Below are 15772 nucleotides of genomic sequence, written 5' to 3' on the forward strand. Positions count from 1 at the left end.
TTTTGCAAAGGCTTTTGGAGGTGTTTCACTACTCTGCTTAAGGGATTCTTTCTTTGGCTTGCCTGTCAGATTCACCTTGCTATTTTCACTGAGTGTACAGAACCTGCTTGGATCAGGACCTGGCTTTAGGCAAGGTAACATCCCAGCTGAAGCTGTTAAAGTAGGTTCTCAGGATTTTGTACAGAGCATACATTTACAAACACAGAAGTTAACTGAACTATGGTGAAAGATGAGCAAAATACTTCTTTTATTTTTCTTTGTTCTGATTATTAAGAATCAATGTTCTGACTGTAATGCATCCAATCTATGAAACATAAATAACTTTCAAAGGCTCATTTGTGGAATTTTCAAGCACATGGGAAAAGCTTACCTTTCTTTAAACTAAATAATTTATATTATTTCTGATACTAAAATATGCAGGAACAATATTGAAAGATGGAGTTATGCACTGTGTTTTATTTAAGAATAGATCTTAAAACTGCAAGGATCATATTTGTCCTTCCACAAAGTCTGAGGCAATCTGGATGCAAAGGTTTTCCTTTTTGTCCATTTTTATTTTAAATTCTTAGTCTTACAGTCCAGATCTCACACAATTAAATGGCTTGCCTACAAGCTTCACTGGTATGTGTACTGTCATTACTGATACCATTAACAGTAGAAATCTCTCTCTGTTCACAAGAAAAATTAATGAACATACAGGATGACTTAACACGGAAACTTCCCCACCTGTGTATCCTTGTACTTTTCTCTTAAGTCCATGAGCCGGTGATAAGCTTTAATTGCTTCTGAAAACTCTCCAACATCTGTACTGGTGAGAAGATAGTTCTCCCATATTTGCCAGTGCTCATAGTTGCACTTCAGAGCTTCTTGGAGGGTTCGAAATGCTTTGATTCTAATCAATAATAAAAAAGAATAGAAAAGAAGATTCTATATTAAAGATTTAATATAGAAAATTTCTATATTAAAATCAGTTGGCATTGTATCAACTAAAAAGCTTACTTAAAAAATCTCATTTAGAAAAGAGTGCAAAGGTAAAAGTTATTGTTCATAATTTACAACACTGATAATTCCTTAATCTCTCTTGCCAATTACTTTCTATCAGTTCACTCCATTTCTATGTTAGCGCTCATAATTACATTTTGACAAAAATTCATTATAATTGTGCCATCTATGTCAATATTTTCTTTTCTGAATTTTTAACTGGAACCATAAGAAAAAAATCTTACTCATGCTGCAGTTGTAACACATGAAAAAATTAAAAATCACTGAGCTCATGGCAGATGCAGAATGATATTCACTCATTTCATCACACAAAGGAAGGTTACTTAACAATAACAGCTTTTTGTGATTTATTTTAAACATTTGCCTGTGGTAAATGTGCATACCCTTGCACAGAAGCCCAGCACTTTCAACCATTTTTTTCTTACGTCATCCGGAAGCTTTACCTACACTCCCTGTTCCCTGACGCTACACTGCTCAGTACAAATATGTCAGAGTGGCCCCAAACACTATTAGCATCCTTCACCAAAGGTGCTGCCCACTGAACCATCTCATAGTGGCAGGAGAAACTGTTGTGGAATAAAGGTGGACAGAATAATTCCTATAAAGTCACTGTCAAGTCAGGAAGCATCTTTATTTTTTCAAATGGATCCACTGCAGGCAACTCTACCATTCCCTTACTCAGGGAGAGAAGTAATGGCATTCTCTGGTAAGGAACATAAAGACAGTTTTGCTGAATCAAGAATATGGGCTGAAAGCAGCTGCCCTACAGTTTACAGAGGTATGACCTCCTGCACAACATGCAACCAATGCTGCCAGAGAGGAGGCAGAAGGAATAAGTCATCTTAATGCAATCTGAAGCACATGTTGGTAAAGTCTGAGTGCCTACTGTTTAAAGCTTTAAAAGTACTGCTAAAAGTTTCACTAAATTTGAAACTTTAAAAAAAGCTTTGCTAGAGAACCAGAATGATACGGTTCTTAGGAGTTTGAGAGATTTAAGCTTACTTTCAGCTGGACAGTCATGATACGTAGAAAAAACACAAAAGAATAAATTCCTTTAAATGAAAACTTGAAACAGAGTTTTCCCAGGCTGGTAAAAATCTTCTTTGAAGAGATATGGCAATAAATCTCCTCTTAATAAAGATCATATAAAGATGGCTTGTTATAAAAATTTGCAGTTCACTTGCTCTACTGCTTGAGTAAGTTGCTACAAGTGCTGTCTCTAAAGAAAGACAGCTCAAAGAAATTGTTGGTTGAGTTTCAAAAAGAGTGTTCAAGAGAATGTAAATATCCTAGCCACGAAAAGGGAATATCTAACTAGTGGATCAGGCCATTAAAAGTTTGGAATGGCTGGGTCAGAGAAAAATGTAAATAACTGCCAATCTAAGCCCATAGTATTAAAAGACTTACCAAATACATGCAAAAAGAGCTGACTAATAGAGCAAAATTATTGAAGGAAAACAGGTCATTTGGCACAGCTACGGCAGAATAGTCCACAGGCAGGATCTTCCCACATTCATTCCCCTTTTCTCTCTCTTCTGATATACTGATATATGTGATGCTGCCAGGTATATTTACTAACAGTTGGGTCTCCTCCACTGTTAACAGTCTTAGTAAGAGATTTCAGACCCTGATTTTGACAGATTATATTAGAAAAGAACAGAGACCTGCTCCTTCCTCTGTGGATTTTGCTACAATGGAAGCTGGGATCTGCCACAGCTCTCTCACAGGCTGGAAGATGCTCTGGCTGACTGATGTATCCCAATCACCTTGAGAAACTGTTTCTGAAACTGCTCTTCAACATCTGGAGGAGTAGCCTGTATGATCTTCCCCGTCTTCTCAAAAAAGTTAAGAAATTATCATGAGGGCGGATGCCAATCAGATGGAACTGTGAAATGTAGACAAGATACCAGAGGGATGGGATGGAAATCGTATTCCTCAAATCATCACTCTTGCTACGCTAATAAAGTCCTCTAGGTTCTCAAAACAAACCCCCTATGTATGTAATAAATCATATAATGATGTATCCTTAACCAGGGCAACAGTTAAACCAATTCATATCCAAACAGGAAAAAGTAGGCAGTACCAGTGCGTCACCTGTCTTGGAAACCAGGAATCCTTCACCCAAAGGACAGAGGGCTAGTTCCAGTTTGTTCTGAGAAATACGAGATCTAGATTTCAAAGGCCTCCTGGCACCCAGAGAAGTTTTTCTGGTAAACTGAATAGTCTGTTTACATCACAACTAATTTTTCTGGAGGAAATTCAGAATACACAAAACTTGTAAACTCTTAAAAAGCAAACAAACCCCCAAAACAACAAAACCCCTTTCATTTGGGTGTCAGCAAGTTGTTTGCGTACTCTTTTCAAAAAGACTTACACATTTTATATTTGTCTGTTGTAGGAGACTGCTAAGCCTTACCCAAATGCACAATCCTTGAGTGGGACTGATTTAAGAGCCTGGTTGGAGTAAAGCTTGATTTTGATGACTGAGCAAAAGAAAACAATTAACTTAAATATCTTATTTTTGTTTTCCTTTTTTTAATCCTCCCCTCACTTTTTTTTTTTTTTTGCTAGCAGGCTTGAAAAGTAAGAATTTACACTTTCACCACCGTTTAGCCCCACAAAAAAAATTATACTGAGTGAACTACTACAGATATCCTCTGTTTTGAGAGTGGGTTAAACTAACTCACACACAGTCTTGATCTATAAGTGACTACACAAATAATCAAAGGAGTTGCTACTCCACAGCAAATACAGACCACACTCAGCTATCAGCATGTAATGCTGACTAAAGATTTCCTGTACACGTATTCCTCTCCCGTGTGATTCCTGTGGGAAAAAAGCTCAGAAACATGCCTCCCTTTACTGCTTTTGATACAGTATCAAATAGGTCACAAGTTTTGTATGTATTTAGCATGTTAAATGACAAAGGTAGATTAACAATAATAAAATTAAACCAATAAAGTTAAACTAATCACTCAGTAGTTTCTCAGCCTTGTAGTAGATGAACAGAGAAATTATTTTGATTAAAGATACTTTTATGAAATAAGCATGAGCCAGTACACTGAGCATCTGACATACCCTTTTGAACTTTATGCAAAAGAAGGAACAATATCACACACAGTCTAAGACATTAAACTGGGCATTCTCAAGGCACTGCTGAAGATGAAAGAAACTACTGAAAAGGTGAAATGAGTTCTTGATTTCTACTGCTTTTTAGTCTTGAGTGGTTATTCTAACCTTCATTTTCTCCTCCTTCCTGCTCCCATTAGCATATCAAACCATCTCTTGAATTCATTTATATTAATTCCCATATTTCCTTGGTATGTTTATCAATTTACCCTTTTATGTAAATTTACTCTTCTTTTTCTCTTTTTTAGTTTGCATCCTGACTGCATAACTGTATAAACTGATGTCAGATTTTGAGTAAGGTTTTGAAAAATTTATCTTATTCTTTTGTTTCATTCTTTGGGGACAAGTTGTAACATGAAAATTCTTCTTAAATATTAAGTTCTTTCAGGTATTCTGCATTTACAAGTAACTTTTATTACATTGAGCTGAAATACAAAATAAGAAAAGCAGTCCATTTAGGTCAAAGCTGCTTGTACTAATGGTTAATTTGGAGGGAAAAGAACAAGTGAGCTAGTGTGCGTGCAGATTTCCATCTGCTTTTGTAATATAAAAAATAAACTGCCTGTTTTTCCCTTAAATCTACTGAGATTAACGTAGTATGAATTGACATAAGTCTGAATATATAGTTTGCTTGAAATGGACATATCTTTTTAACTTCACAGTCAAATTAGTTTCAATAACTTCAATATGAATGTTTTGCACCGGTTGTACTTTCTACATCATAAATACTTTTAACAAGAAAAAAGTGTAGAGTGAGAGGTTGCTACTTTTATAAAGCTTATGAAACTCTTATTTCCTGTAAAATGAAATACGTTATCAATGATCCAACCTGGGAGAGAGAACTAAAGGGAAAAGAATTACAAAATATGAGGTAACCACGTTATAAGAATAAAAAAGTCAATGTCAAAAAAAGAAAACCCCAATTATTTATTTTGGAAGCAGTATCTTCTAATCCTTTTGAAGTACTTACTTCTGTTTTAATCTGATATAAGCAGTTGATAAATTGTTCCAGGCCTCAGCATTCTGTAATGATAAAAGGAGAAGTACCCCAAAAAATTATTCACTTATATTATGCTCACTTGATAATAATACGTGAATGAAACTATGGTGAAATATCATCGACTTTACTAATCACACATATTAACACATTTTCTACAAGGCAGTCAAAATATTACATTGAAATAGAAAATATTATATTAAAATAGAAATACATAAATAAATATTATTGACTAGAGTAACAATCAGGTATATAAATACCAATTAACTGTTTTCTGGTTGGAATACACTAAGTTAGCTCTTGCCTTCAGTTTAAACTGCAAACAGGCATCCTCTTCTGGATCTAGCTGGGATGGCTGGAGAGGTCAGTGCTCCCAGCAGCACATCACTTCTCACTAGCTGGACGATACTTACCTGCACTGCTCTGTTAGTGCTAAAAATTATCTGAATGTCCCCTAATGCATCTCAGGCAAAACTAACACGGTTAGTTCCAACAGTGTTTTCAACTGTTTTAGCTGAAAAGGATTACGGAGTGCTCAGACAATCTTTCCTCTTGTAAAACCAGCAGAGCCATGTACACAGACGATTCCTGCCCATCGCTTTACACTGCCGTAAATTTGAAGCCACACCACTGAATTCAGCTAAGTGACAACTAGTATAAATTTGAAGAACAGAACCTGGGTACTGCAATGAAATGTACTCTCGTACTGAGTACAGCTCCTCAGGCTTAAGGAGCATTTAAATCATGTTGGGAAACCTTTTTGAGGCTTAATTCATGAAAATGGTCATTACATTTCTGCAGATCAATGTATAAAGGTAGGTTTCACCTCCATAACTAAGAGCCATCCCAGCATCCTTTACTCACAAAAGAAATACCACTTAACCCACTGAGAAGTCAGTTGGCTTGTTCATATGAATGCAATCAAGTACAGGCACCAGAAATAAGTGAATACAATTTTATAATCTACTTAGAAGTAAATCTACTGTACTGAAACAAACAAACAAAATCAATATATAAAGTAAAAATTCCAGTTAATTACAGGGTTGTCTGTATGTACATTTTTTTTCCCCAAGTAAGTTATTTCATTTTATAAATAAAGAAAAAAGAATACTCTGTCACCTTTCATTGCTCTCTCATTCATTTCCCCATGAGAAAAGAATGAATAATAGTTTCTATCAAGTAGGTGCCATTAACTCCGAGCAAACAACATGCTGGCTGGCAGTCAGGCCTTTTGACAAAAGTATTGCCAGTGCATTCCCGAGAGGTAATCCAGCTGACGACTCTGCTATCTCAATGCACAGTTACACTCAAACACCAATATTGTACACATGCTTGCCCTGTGCGTCCTGAAAAACTGGCTAACAAGCTCCATTCTCCCTGTGCTCATGAGCTATATAGTTACAAATTTACCTGTCATGCAACCACTTCTTTGACTTTTTTTCAGGAGAATTTGATTACTTAGAGGACTAAGTATTTTAATTTAATTTTTTTCTTTTATCTCTCTTTTTAGCACTCCTCACAGTCTACTTATTCCCTTTTCTCTGTTTTAGCAATGTATGCAAGCATAAAGGAATTTTTTGCTCAAATGTATTTTAAATTCACACACACATACTTGGACAAAGTTAAGTATTGGGCAAGTATTTTTATGATGCCTCATGACGAAAATATATCCTTCATGCACAAGTTTAATTTATTCAAAGGGCTAAGGTTTAAACAAGTTTTTCATTATTGCTTTGCTTGTTTATAATGAAAACATCCTTGTTGCTTTTAGATAAGCCATCTGAATCGCTTGTTGAAAAGTACATACATCTGGTTCCAATGACACACAGCGCTGAAATGCTTTGGCAGCACCTTCGTAGCCTTCTAAAGCAATGTATGCGCAGCCCAAGGAAAACCATACACCTAGCTGGAGAGAAAAAATGGATGATTACATATATACATACATATTTATCCACAAAATAAATAATTTTGCCTGGATGCTTGAACACACACTACTCGTGCTGATTTTACCTGATTTTCAGCTATCTTAATAGTATTGCATTGGAATAAATAGTATCCAGTATGCAGAACACAGGAAAACTTTAGGTTCAAAGTTTTAATAAATATGGATAAACAAAGGTGTTGACTATATAAAGACCACTTAACAATATGTGAAGTGCTCTTTAACAGTGCATCTTCATTTAGAGATGTAGTGGTTTAACCCCAGCCAGCAACTAAGCACCATGCAGCCACTCACTCACTCCCCCCACCCCCAGTGGGATGGGGGAGAAAATTGGGAAAAAGAAGCAAAACCCGCGGGTTGAGATAAGAACGGTTTAATAGAACAGAAAAGAAGAAACTAATAATGATAGTGATAACACTAATAAAATGACAACAGCAATAATGAAAGGATTGGAATGTACAAATGATGCGCAGTGCAATTGCTCACCACCCGCCGACCGACACCCAGCTAGTCCCCCGAGCCGCGATTCCCTGCCCCCACTTCTCAGTTCCTATACTAGATGTGACGTCACATGGTATGGAATACACCGTTGGCCAGTTTGGGTCAGCTGCCCTGGCTGTGTCCTGTGCCAACTTCTTGTGCCCCTCCAGCTTTCTTGCTGGCTGGGCACGAGAAGCTGAAAAATCCTTGACATTAGTCTAAACACTACTTAGCAACAACTGAAAACATCAGTGTTATCAAGATTCTTCACATACTGAACTCAGAACATAGCACCGTACCAGCTACTAGGAAGACAGTTAACTCTATCCCAGCTGAAACTAGGTCAGTATCCACCCCTTATTCTATACCATTGACGTCATGCTCAGTTCCCATACCTTTAGTTACATCCTGGTCAATCATCATCACCTTTTCCATCCGTTTGAGACATATGAACAATGATACATACATACATACATACATACATATATATATGTGTATACACACACAGAGATATCATTCCTTTAGTTTATGGGTTACATTCATTAAATGTTCATTGCGTTCATTTAGTTTCCGACTCTGGGCTTCATCTGTCGTACCAGTCTTTCTGGGCAGGAGGGATGGTGCAAAGTCCTCTCAGTCAGTAGAGCAGAATTGGGCTTCAGTGCGGTGTGACGAGCAGGTGACATTTGACGCAGCAGGAGGATGGTGTGCACCGTTGGACTGTTGCATGCTGGAGTCAGTTATGGTTCCATCACTACTGCGCTTTGCTCAGTTTTATCACAGTTCTTTTCTTGCTTGATCTAAGTGATTCTTAGTATAGTACTATGGATATAGCATATAACAATTATAGTAAGGATAACATACAGTAGCAGGGTTATATAGCAACTAATATCATACAGTTTAATTCTGGCTATTCTCACCTAAAATTAAATCCCCTTGAGGCACACTTCCCCATCTTTTTGCATCACCCACCAAGTGCACCCAGGCCCCTGAGCAAAAGCAATCTCACGAATGGGTTTACCTTTGCCTGAGGCAGGAGTAACCCAGACTGTCTTCCCTAACATATTTTTTATGTGCACTACAGGGACTTTATCCCCTTCTACAGTACGTAAAAATTCTGACTGGGCAGGGCCACCCTGATTGGCAGATTCTCTGGTGTTGACTAACCAGGTGGCTTTTGCTAAATGTGTATCCCAATGTTTGAAAGTTCCACCCCCCATTGCTCTCAATGTAGACTTTAACAGTCCATTGTATCGCTCAATTTTCCCAGAGGCTGGTGCATGACAGGGGATATGATACACCCACTCAATGCCATGCTCTTTAGCCCAGGTGTCTATGAGGTTGTTTCGGAAATGAGTCCCGTTGTCTGACTCAATTCTTTCTGGGGTGCCATGTCGCCACAAGACCTGCTTTTCAAGGCCCAGGATAGTGTTCCGGGCGGTGGCATGGGGGTACAGAATATGTTTCCAGCCATCCGGTGGTTGCTTCCACCATTGTGAGCACATAGCGCTTGCCTTGGCAAGTTTGTGGGAGTGTGATATAGTCAATCTGCCAGGCTTCCTCGTATTTATATTTCAGCCATCGCCCTCCATACCACAGGGGCTTTAACCGCTTGGCTTGTAATTGCAGCACGTTTCACATTCATGGATACCCTGTGCAATAGTGTCCATGGTCAAGTCCACCCCTCGGTCATGAGCCCATCTATATGTTGCATCTCTTCCCTGATGGCCTGAAGCATCATGGGCCCACCGAGCCATAAATAGCTCACCCTTATGTTGCCAGTCCAGGTCCACCTGAGCCACTTCAATCTTGGCAGCCTGATCCACCTGTTGTTATTTTGATGTTCTTCAGTGGCCCGACTCTTGGGTATGTGAGCATCTATGTGACGTACTTTTACAACCAGATTCTCTAGCCGGGACGCAATATCTTGCCACAGTGCGGCAGCCCAGTTGCTCTGCTTCCATTGCAGTAACCACCCCCACAGGGCATTTGCCACTATCCATGAGTCAGTATAGAGATAGAGCACTAGCCACTTTTCTCTTTCAGCAATGTCTAACGCTAGCTGGATGGCTTTCACCTCTGCAAACTGACTCGATTCACCTTCTCCTTCAGCAGTTTCTGCAACTTGTCATGTAGGACTCCATACAGCAGCTTTCCGATGCTTTCCCACAATGCGCCAGGATCCATCAGTGAACAGGGCATATTGCCTCTCATTTTCTGGCAGTTTATTATACAGCGGGGCTTCTTCAGCACGTGCCACCTCCTCCTCTGGCGACATTCCAAAATCTTTGCCTGCTGGCCAGTTCGTGATCACTTCCACAATTCCTGGGCGACTGGGGTTTCCTATGCGAGCCCGTTGTGTGATCAGTGCGACCCACTTACTCCACATGGCATCAGTTGCATGATGTGTAGAGGAGACCCTCCCTTTGAACATCCAGCCCAGCACTGGCAGTAGGGGTGCTAAAAGGAGCTGTGTTTCAGTACCAACCACTTCTGAGGCAGCTCGAACTCCTTCATATGCTGCCAATATTTCTTTTTCAGTTGGAGTATAGAGAGCCTCGGATCCTCGATATCCTTGACTCCAAAACCCCAGGGGTCAACCTCGGGTCTCCCCGGGTGCTTTCTGCCAGAGGCTCCAGGTAGGGCCATTCTCCCTGGCTGCAGTATAGAGCACATTTTTAACATCTTGTCCTGCCCGGACTGGTCCAAGGGCTACTGCATGAACAATCTCCCGCTTAATTTGTTCAAAGGTTTGTTGTTGCTCAGGGCCCCATTTAAAATCATTCTTCTTCCGGGTCACTTGATAGAGAGGGCTTACAATCAGACTGTCATTTGGAATATGCATTCTCCAAAAACCCCATGACACCCAAGAAAGCCTGTGTTTCCTTTTTATTAGTCGGTGGAGACATAGCTGCTATTTTGTTGATCACATCCATTGGGATCTGACAACGTCCATCTTGCCATTTTATTCCTAAAAACTGGATCTCCTGTGCAGGTCCCTTACCCTTACTTTCTTTTATGGCAAAACTGGCTTTCAGAAGGATTTGGATTATTTTCTTCCCTTTCTCAAAGACTTCTTCTGCTGTGTTGCCCCGTACAATGATGTCATCAATGTATTGCAGGTGTTCCGGAGCTTCACCTTTTTCCAGTGCAGTCTGGATTAGTCCATGGCAAATGGTGGGGCTGTGTTTCCACCCCTGGGGCAGTCAATTCCAGGTGTACTGGACACCCCTCCAAGTAAAGGCAAATTGTGGACGACACTCTGCTGCCAGAGAAATTGAGAAAAATGCATTAGCAATGTCAATTGTAGCATACCACTTGGCTGCCTTTGACTCTAGTTCGTATTGAAGTTCTAGCATATCTGGAACGGCAGCACTCAGCGGTGGCGTAACTTCATTCAGGCCACGATAGTCAACTGTTAGTCTCCACTCCCCATTAGACTTTCGCGCTGGCTATATGGGACTATTAAAGGGTGAGCGAGTTTTGCTGATCACTCCTTCGCTCTCCAGTTGGCGAATCAACTTGTGGATGGGAATCAGAGAGTCTCGGTTGGTGCGATATTGCTGCCGGTGCACCGTCGTGGTAGCAATTGGCACCTGTTGTTCTTCAACCTTCAGCAACCCCACAACCAAAGGGTCTTGAGAGAGACCAGGCAGGGTAGACAGCTGTTCAATCTCCTCCGTCTCCAATGCAGCTATACCAAAGGCCCAACGGTACCCTTTTGGGTCCTTGAAATACCCCCTCCTGAGATAATCTATACCAAGGATGCACAGGGCCTCTGGGCCAGTTGCAATGGGGTGTTTATGCCACTCATTCCCGGTTAGACTCATTTCAGCTTCCAATACGGTTAGCTCTTGGGATCCCCCTGTCACACCAGAGATACAGATGGGTTCTGCCCCTTTATAACTTGATGGCATTAGAGTGCACTGTGCGCCGGTGTCTACTAGAGCCTTATACTCCTGTGGGTCTAACGTGCCAGGCCATTGAATCCACACAGTCCAATAGACCCGGTTATCCCTTTCCTCCACCTGGCTGGAGGCAGGGCCCCTCTAATTCTGGCCAGAGTATCCACTATTCACTTCTCATAAAATTGGCTCAGAAGTCCCTTCAAGAGGATCAGAAATAAGATCAGCCCTTCTACTCTGTTTGGAAACTGGAGCAGCATTTTCCCTAGTAGAATCCCCTTTTGTGGTGTTTTTTCCTCGCAGCTCACGTACCCGGGCATTTAGGACCGAGGTAGGTTTTCCATCCCATTTCCTCATGTCCTCTCCATGATCACATAGGTAAAACCACAGGGCACCTCGCGGTGTGTACTTTTTGTATTCTCTCTCTTGGGCAGAGGAGTGCTCACTCCTAATAGCTGAGACATTGGTCCTTACAGGTGGGGAATAGGACATATCCTCTTTGAATTGCTGGAAATCCTTGGACAGCTTTTCCACAGCCGAAATGCAGGCTTGTAGGGAGAAGGAGAGATTTTCTTCGTACTGACGGAGTTGGCGAGCCACTTCATCCACTGTCGGTGCCTCTTCGTCTTTCCAGGTCATTATTGCCAGTGAGTTGGCATAGGACGATGGTGCGCTCCGTACAAACTTCCGCCACATGGGTTGTGTGCATTGGACTTTGTCTGGATCTTTGGGTAATTGTGGGTTGTCCGGGTCATGATGAATCGTCTCTAGCACAGCTAATTCCCTCAGATATTGGATACCTCTTTCCATGGTTGTCCACTTGCTTGATTGACATATAACATCTTCCTTAAAGGGGTACCTTTCCTTCACACTTGCCAGGAGTCACCTCCAGAGGCTGATGGCTTGTGTTGCTTTTCCAATTGCCTTGTCAATGCCACCTTCCCTGGCAAGCGATCCCAGCTGCTTGGCTTCCCTACCTTCTAATTCCAAGCTATTAGTCCCATTGTCCCAGCATCGGAGGAGCCAGGTGATAATATGCTCACCTATACGGCGGCCAAAATCTTTTCGCATATCCCGCAGCTCACTCAAGGATAGGGACTGGGTTATTACCTCTGGTTCTGCCTCTTCCTCCTGTTCCCGTGATGACCCTGGTTCACCTTCATCCTTCGCTAAGCGAACTGATTTTTTTGTATATTTCTTTTTCTGTACGGGGGCAACTGATACTGGTGCAGGTTGGTCCGCTGGTTCAGTTGCAGTATTGCTCGCCGGGTTTTGGATAACCGCAGTGTCTGTCGCTAAGGTTTGGTAGCAGCAGTGCTCGTTGCTGGGGCTGGAGGGACCGCAGTGCCCGTTCGCAAGGTTTGGGTAGCTGCTGTGCTCGTTGCCACGGCTGGAGGGGCTGCAGTGCCTGTTGCTGAGGTTTGGGTAGCCACAGTTCTCGTCACCAGGGCTGGAGGGGTCGTGGTGCCTGTCACCAAGGTCTGGGTGGCCGCAATGCTCGTCGCCGGGGCTGGAGGGGCCGCAGCGCCCATTGCCGGGGTTTGGGTGACCGCAGTGCTCATTGTTTTGTTGTTAGGTCCAGAGACCATCTCTTCCCCTTGAGGGTACTGAGTTGTGTTGAACAGGGCTCGATAGGCATGGGCCAGGCCCCAGCACGTTGCAGTGATTTGTATCTCTCTGGAGCTGCTGGGGTGACAGCATACCTTTTCCAAACATTTTACTAGTTCTTCTGGATTCTGCACTTGTTCAGGGGTGAATTTCCAAAACATTGGAGATGCCCACTTTTCTAGGTACTTGCCCATACTACCCCACACACCCTGCCACTCATAATTATCCAGCCTCGGGGCAGACCTCTGGGTGATCTTCTTAAATAGTTGTTTAACCTTAAACAAGAGCTGAACCACATTCAGGAGCATGCTAATTCCTAGCAGTAGGGCTACGACTGTGCTGGTCTCAACATCCCAAGAGTATTCACATTTTTCAAAATTCTCAAACACCGTTGTAACTGGACTGAAGGAGAAAGGAGAGGGGAAGAAAGGTACCCCACCCATAGACTGGTTTTCCAAGGAGGAAAGGTAAATGGAATAATTATTATTAGTTTCCCACAGATGGCTCCCGCAGTATAAAGGTGACACTGCTGAGTGCAAATACTGGATTAATCCCACAACCGATGACTTTATCATACCATAAACCAGTGTTATACAATACATCAAAGCGAAAACCTTAATCCACCTCCCACGGATGATAAGCAGCAGAAGAGGGACTACATACAGCAAGCGAGGTGATACATAACAGAACTTTAAAAACCAGAGCAACAACTCTAAGAACACATAAATCAACATAATGACCAGCGACTATTAGACCAATATAATGAATGCTTATAACAAATTTGTTTTAATGAGCTCTGGTCAGGTTTGTCGTTATCTCAACCCTTCGGGCCCCACGTTGGGCACCAAAAATGGACTGTCGTGGTTTAACCCCAGCCAGCAACTAAGCACCATGCAGCCACTCACTCACTCACTCCCCCACCCCCAGTGGGATGGGGGAGAAAATTGGGAAAAAGAAGCAAAACCCGCGGGTTGAGATAAGAACGGTTTAATAGAACAGAAAAGAAGAAACTAATAATGATAATGATAACACTAATAAAATGACAACAGCAATAATGAAAGGATTGGAATGTACAAATGATGCGCAGTGCAATTGCTCACCACCCGCCGACCGACACCCAGCTAGTCCCCCGAGCCGCGATTCCCTGCCCCCACTTCTCAGTTCCTATACTAGATGTGACGTCACATGGTATGGAATACACCGTTGGCCAGTTTGGGTCAGCTGCCCTGGCTGTGTCCTGTGCCAACTTCTTGTGCCCCTCCAGCTTTCTTGCTGGCTGGGCACGAGAAGCTGAAAAATCCTTGACATTAGTCTAAACACTACTTAGCAACAACTGAAAACATCAGTGTTATCAAGATTCTTCACATACTGAACTCAAAACATAGCACCATACCAGCTACTAGGAAGACAGTTAACTCTATCCCAGCTGAAACTAGGACAAGAGAAGAAAGTGACAGCTATTTAGAGGTTTGCATATCTTGTTTTAACTTATGAAAAATCCACACTCACTTTATAGTATTACAGTTAGGTCAAATGGTAAATACTAGGAAATGTATTTCAAGGAAATCGTATTTTACAAGAAATATTTCTAATGGCTAAACATGAACATTTCAAAATTATAGCTCTTTTTACTTGTCAGAATATCAATCTTCTCCAGCTTATAATGCAATGTTTAGAGATAGAAATGTACTTAATGCCTGGCGTAGAGAATAGAACTTTACCAGTTCAATAATCTTGCATTGTAAGTCTTTAGTTGTTACAGCCAAATACCTCTCAGACATACAGATTCAACCAGTGAGAAGAGCTCAGCACCTCCCTCTCCACTTCCCCTCACGAAGCTGTAGAGAGCAATGAGGTGGTCCCTCAGCTTCCTTTCCTCCAACCTAGACAAACCCAAAGTCCTTAGTCACTCCTCATAGGACATTCCTTCCAGCCCTTTCACCAGCTTTGTTGCCCTCCTCTGAACATTTTCAAGGACCTTCACATTCTTCTTAAATTGTGGGGCCAGAACTGCACACAGTACTCAAGGTGGGGCCACACCGACACTGAATACAGCGAGATAATCACCTCTTTTGACCAGCTGGTTATACTGTGTTTAATGCACCCCAGGATGTGGTTTGCCCTCTTGGCTGCCAGGGCACACTGCTGACTCATACTGAGCCAGCTGTCCAGTGATAGGACACATGAGAATGGTTCAAAGCTGTCCCAGGTTTAGACTCGACATTAGGGAGCATTTCTTTACCGAGAGGGTGGTCAAACACTGGAACAGGCTTCCTAGAGAGATGGTCGATGCCCCAAGCTTGTCAGTGTTTAAGAGGCAGTTGGACAATGCCCTTAATAATATGCTTTAACTTGGTCAGCCCTGAATTGGTCAGGCAGTTGGACTAGATGATCATTGTAGGTCCTTTCCAACTGAAATAGTCTATTCTATTCTAAATAATATCAAATATAGGCATAAATTACAGCAAATTAAATATGTATTTTCATAGATCTTCAATAGCATGTTCCTGATTTGCCACACGGTTAATTCTCAAAGAGCTGCAAGTTAAGCAGTACTACCTTTTAGAAAAGGTCTGTAATTCAGAAAAGTATTAAATCCCAAGTACATTGACAGAACATTTTCTGACAGCATTATGCTGTTTAAATGTATGCAGTCAAAATCAAACAGGACATTTTATAATGTGCTGCAAAATCATTCCAGGTAGTACT

General features: G+C 41.6%; 1 protein-coding gene across 1 annotated transcript in view; it reads right to left on the bottom strand.

Annotated features, from left to right (window-relative positions):
• The window catches only part of TTC27 (tetratricopeptide repeat domain 27), a 150206-nt gene that overhangs the window by 14968 nt on the left and 119466 nt on the right, over window positions 1-15772 (bottom strand). The window contains exons 14-16 of the mRNA XM_052805978.1: window positions 6936-7034; window positions 5102-5154; window positions 727-892 (exon numbers count right to left, since the gene is read on the bottom strand). Of these exons, the coding sequence (XP_052661938.1) occupies window positions 727-892; window positions 5102-5154; window positions 6936-7034 (318 nt within the window). The remainder of the gene's footprint in view (window positions 1-726; window positions 893-5101; window positions 5155-6935; window positions 7035-15772) is intronic.

This window comes from Harpia harpyja, chromosome 13 (assembly GCF_026419915.1).
Source record: "Harpia harpyja isolate bHarHar1 chromosome 13, bHarHar1 primary haplotype, whole genome shotgun sequence".
NCBI lineage: Eukaryota > Metazoa > Chordata > Aves > Accipitriformes > Accipitridae > Harpia > Harpia harpyja.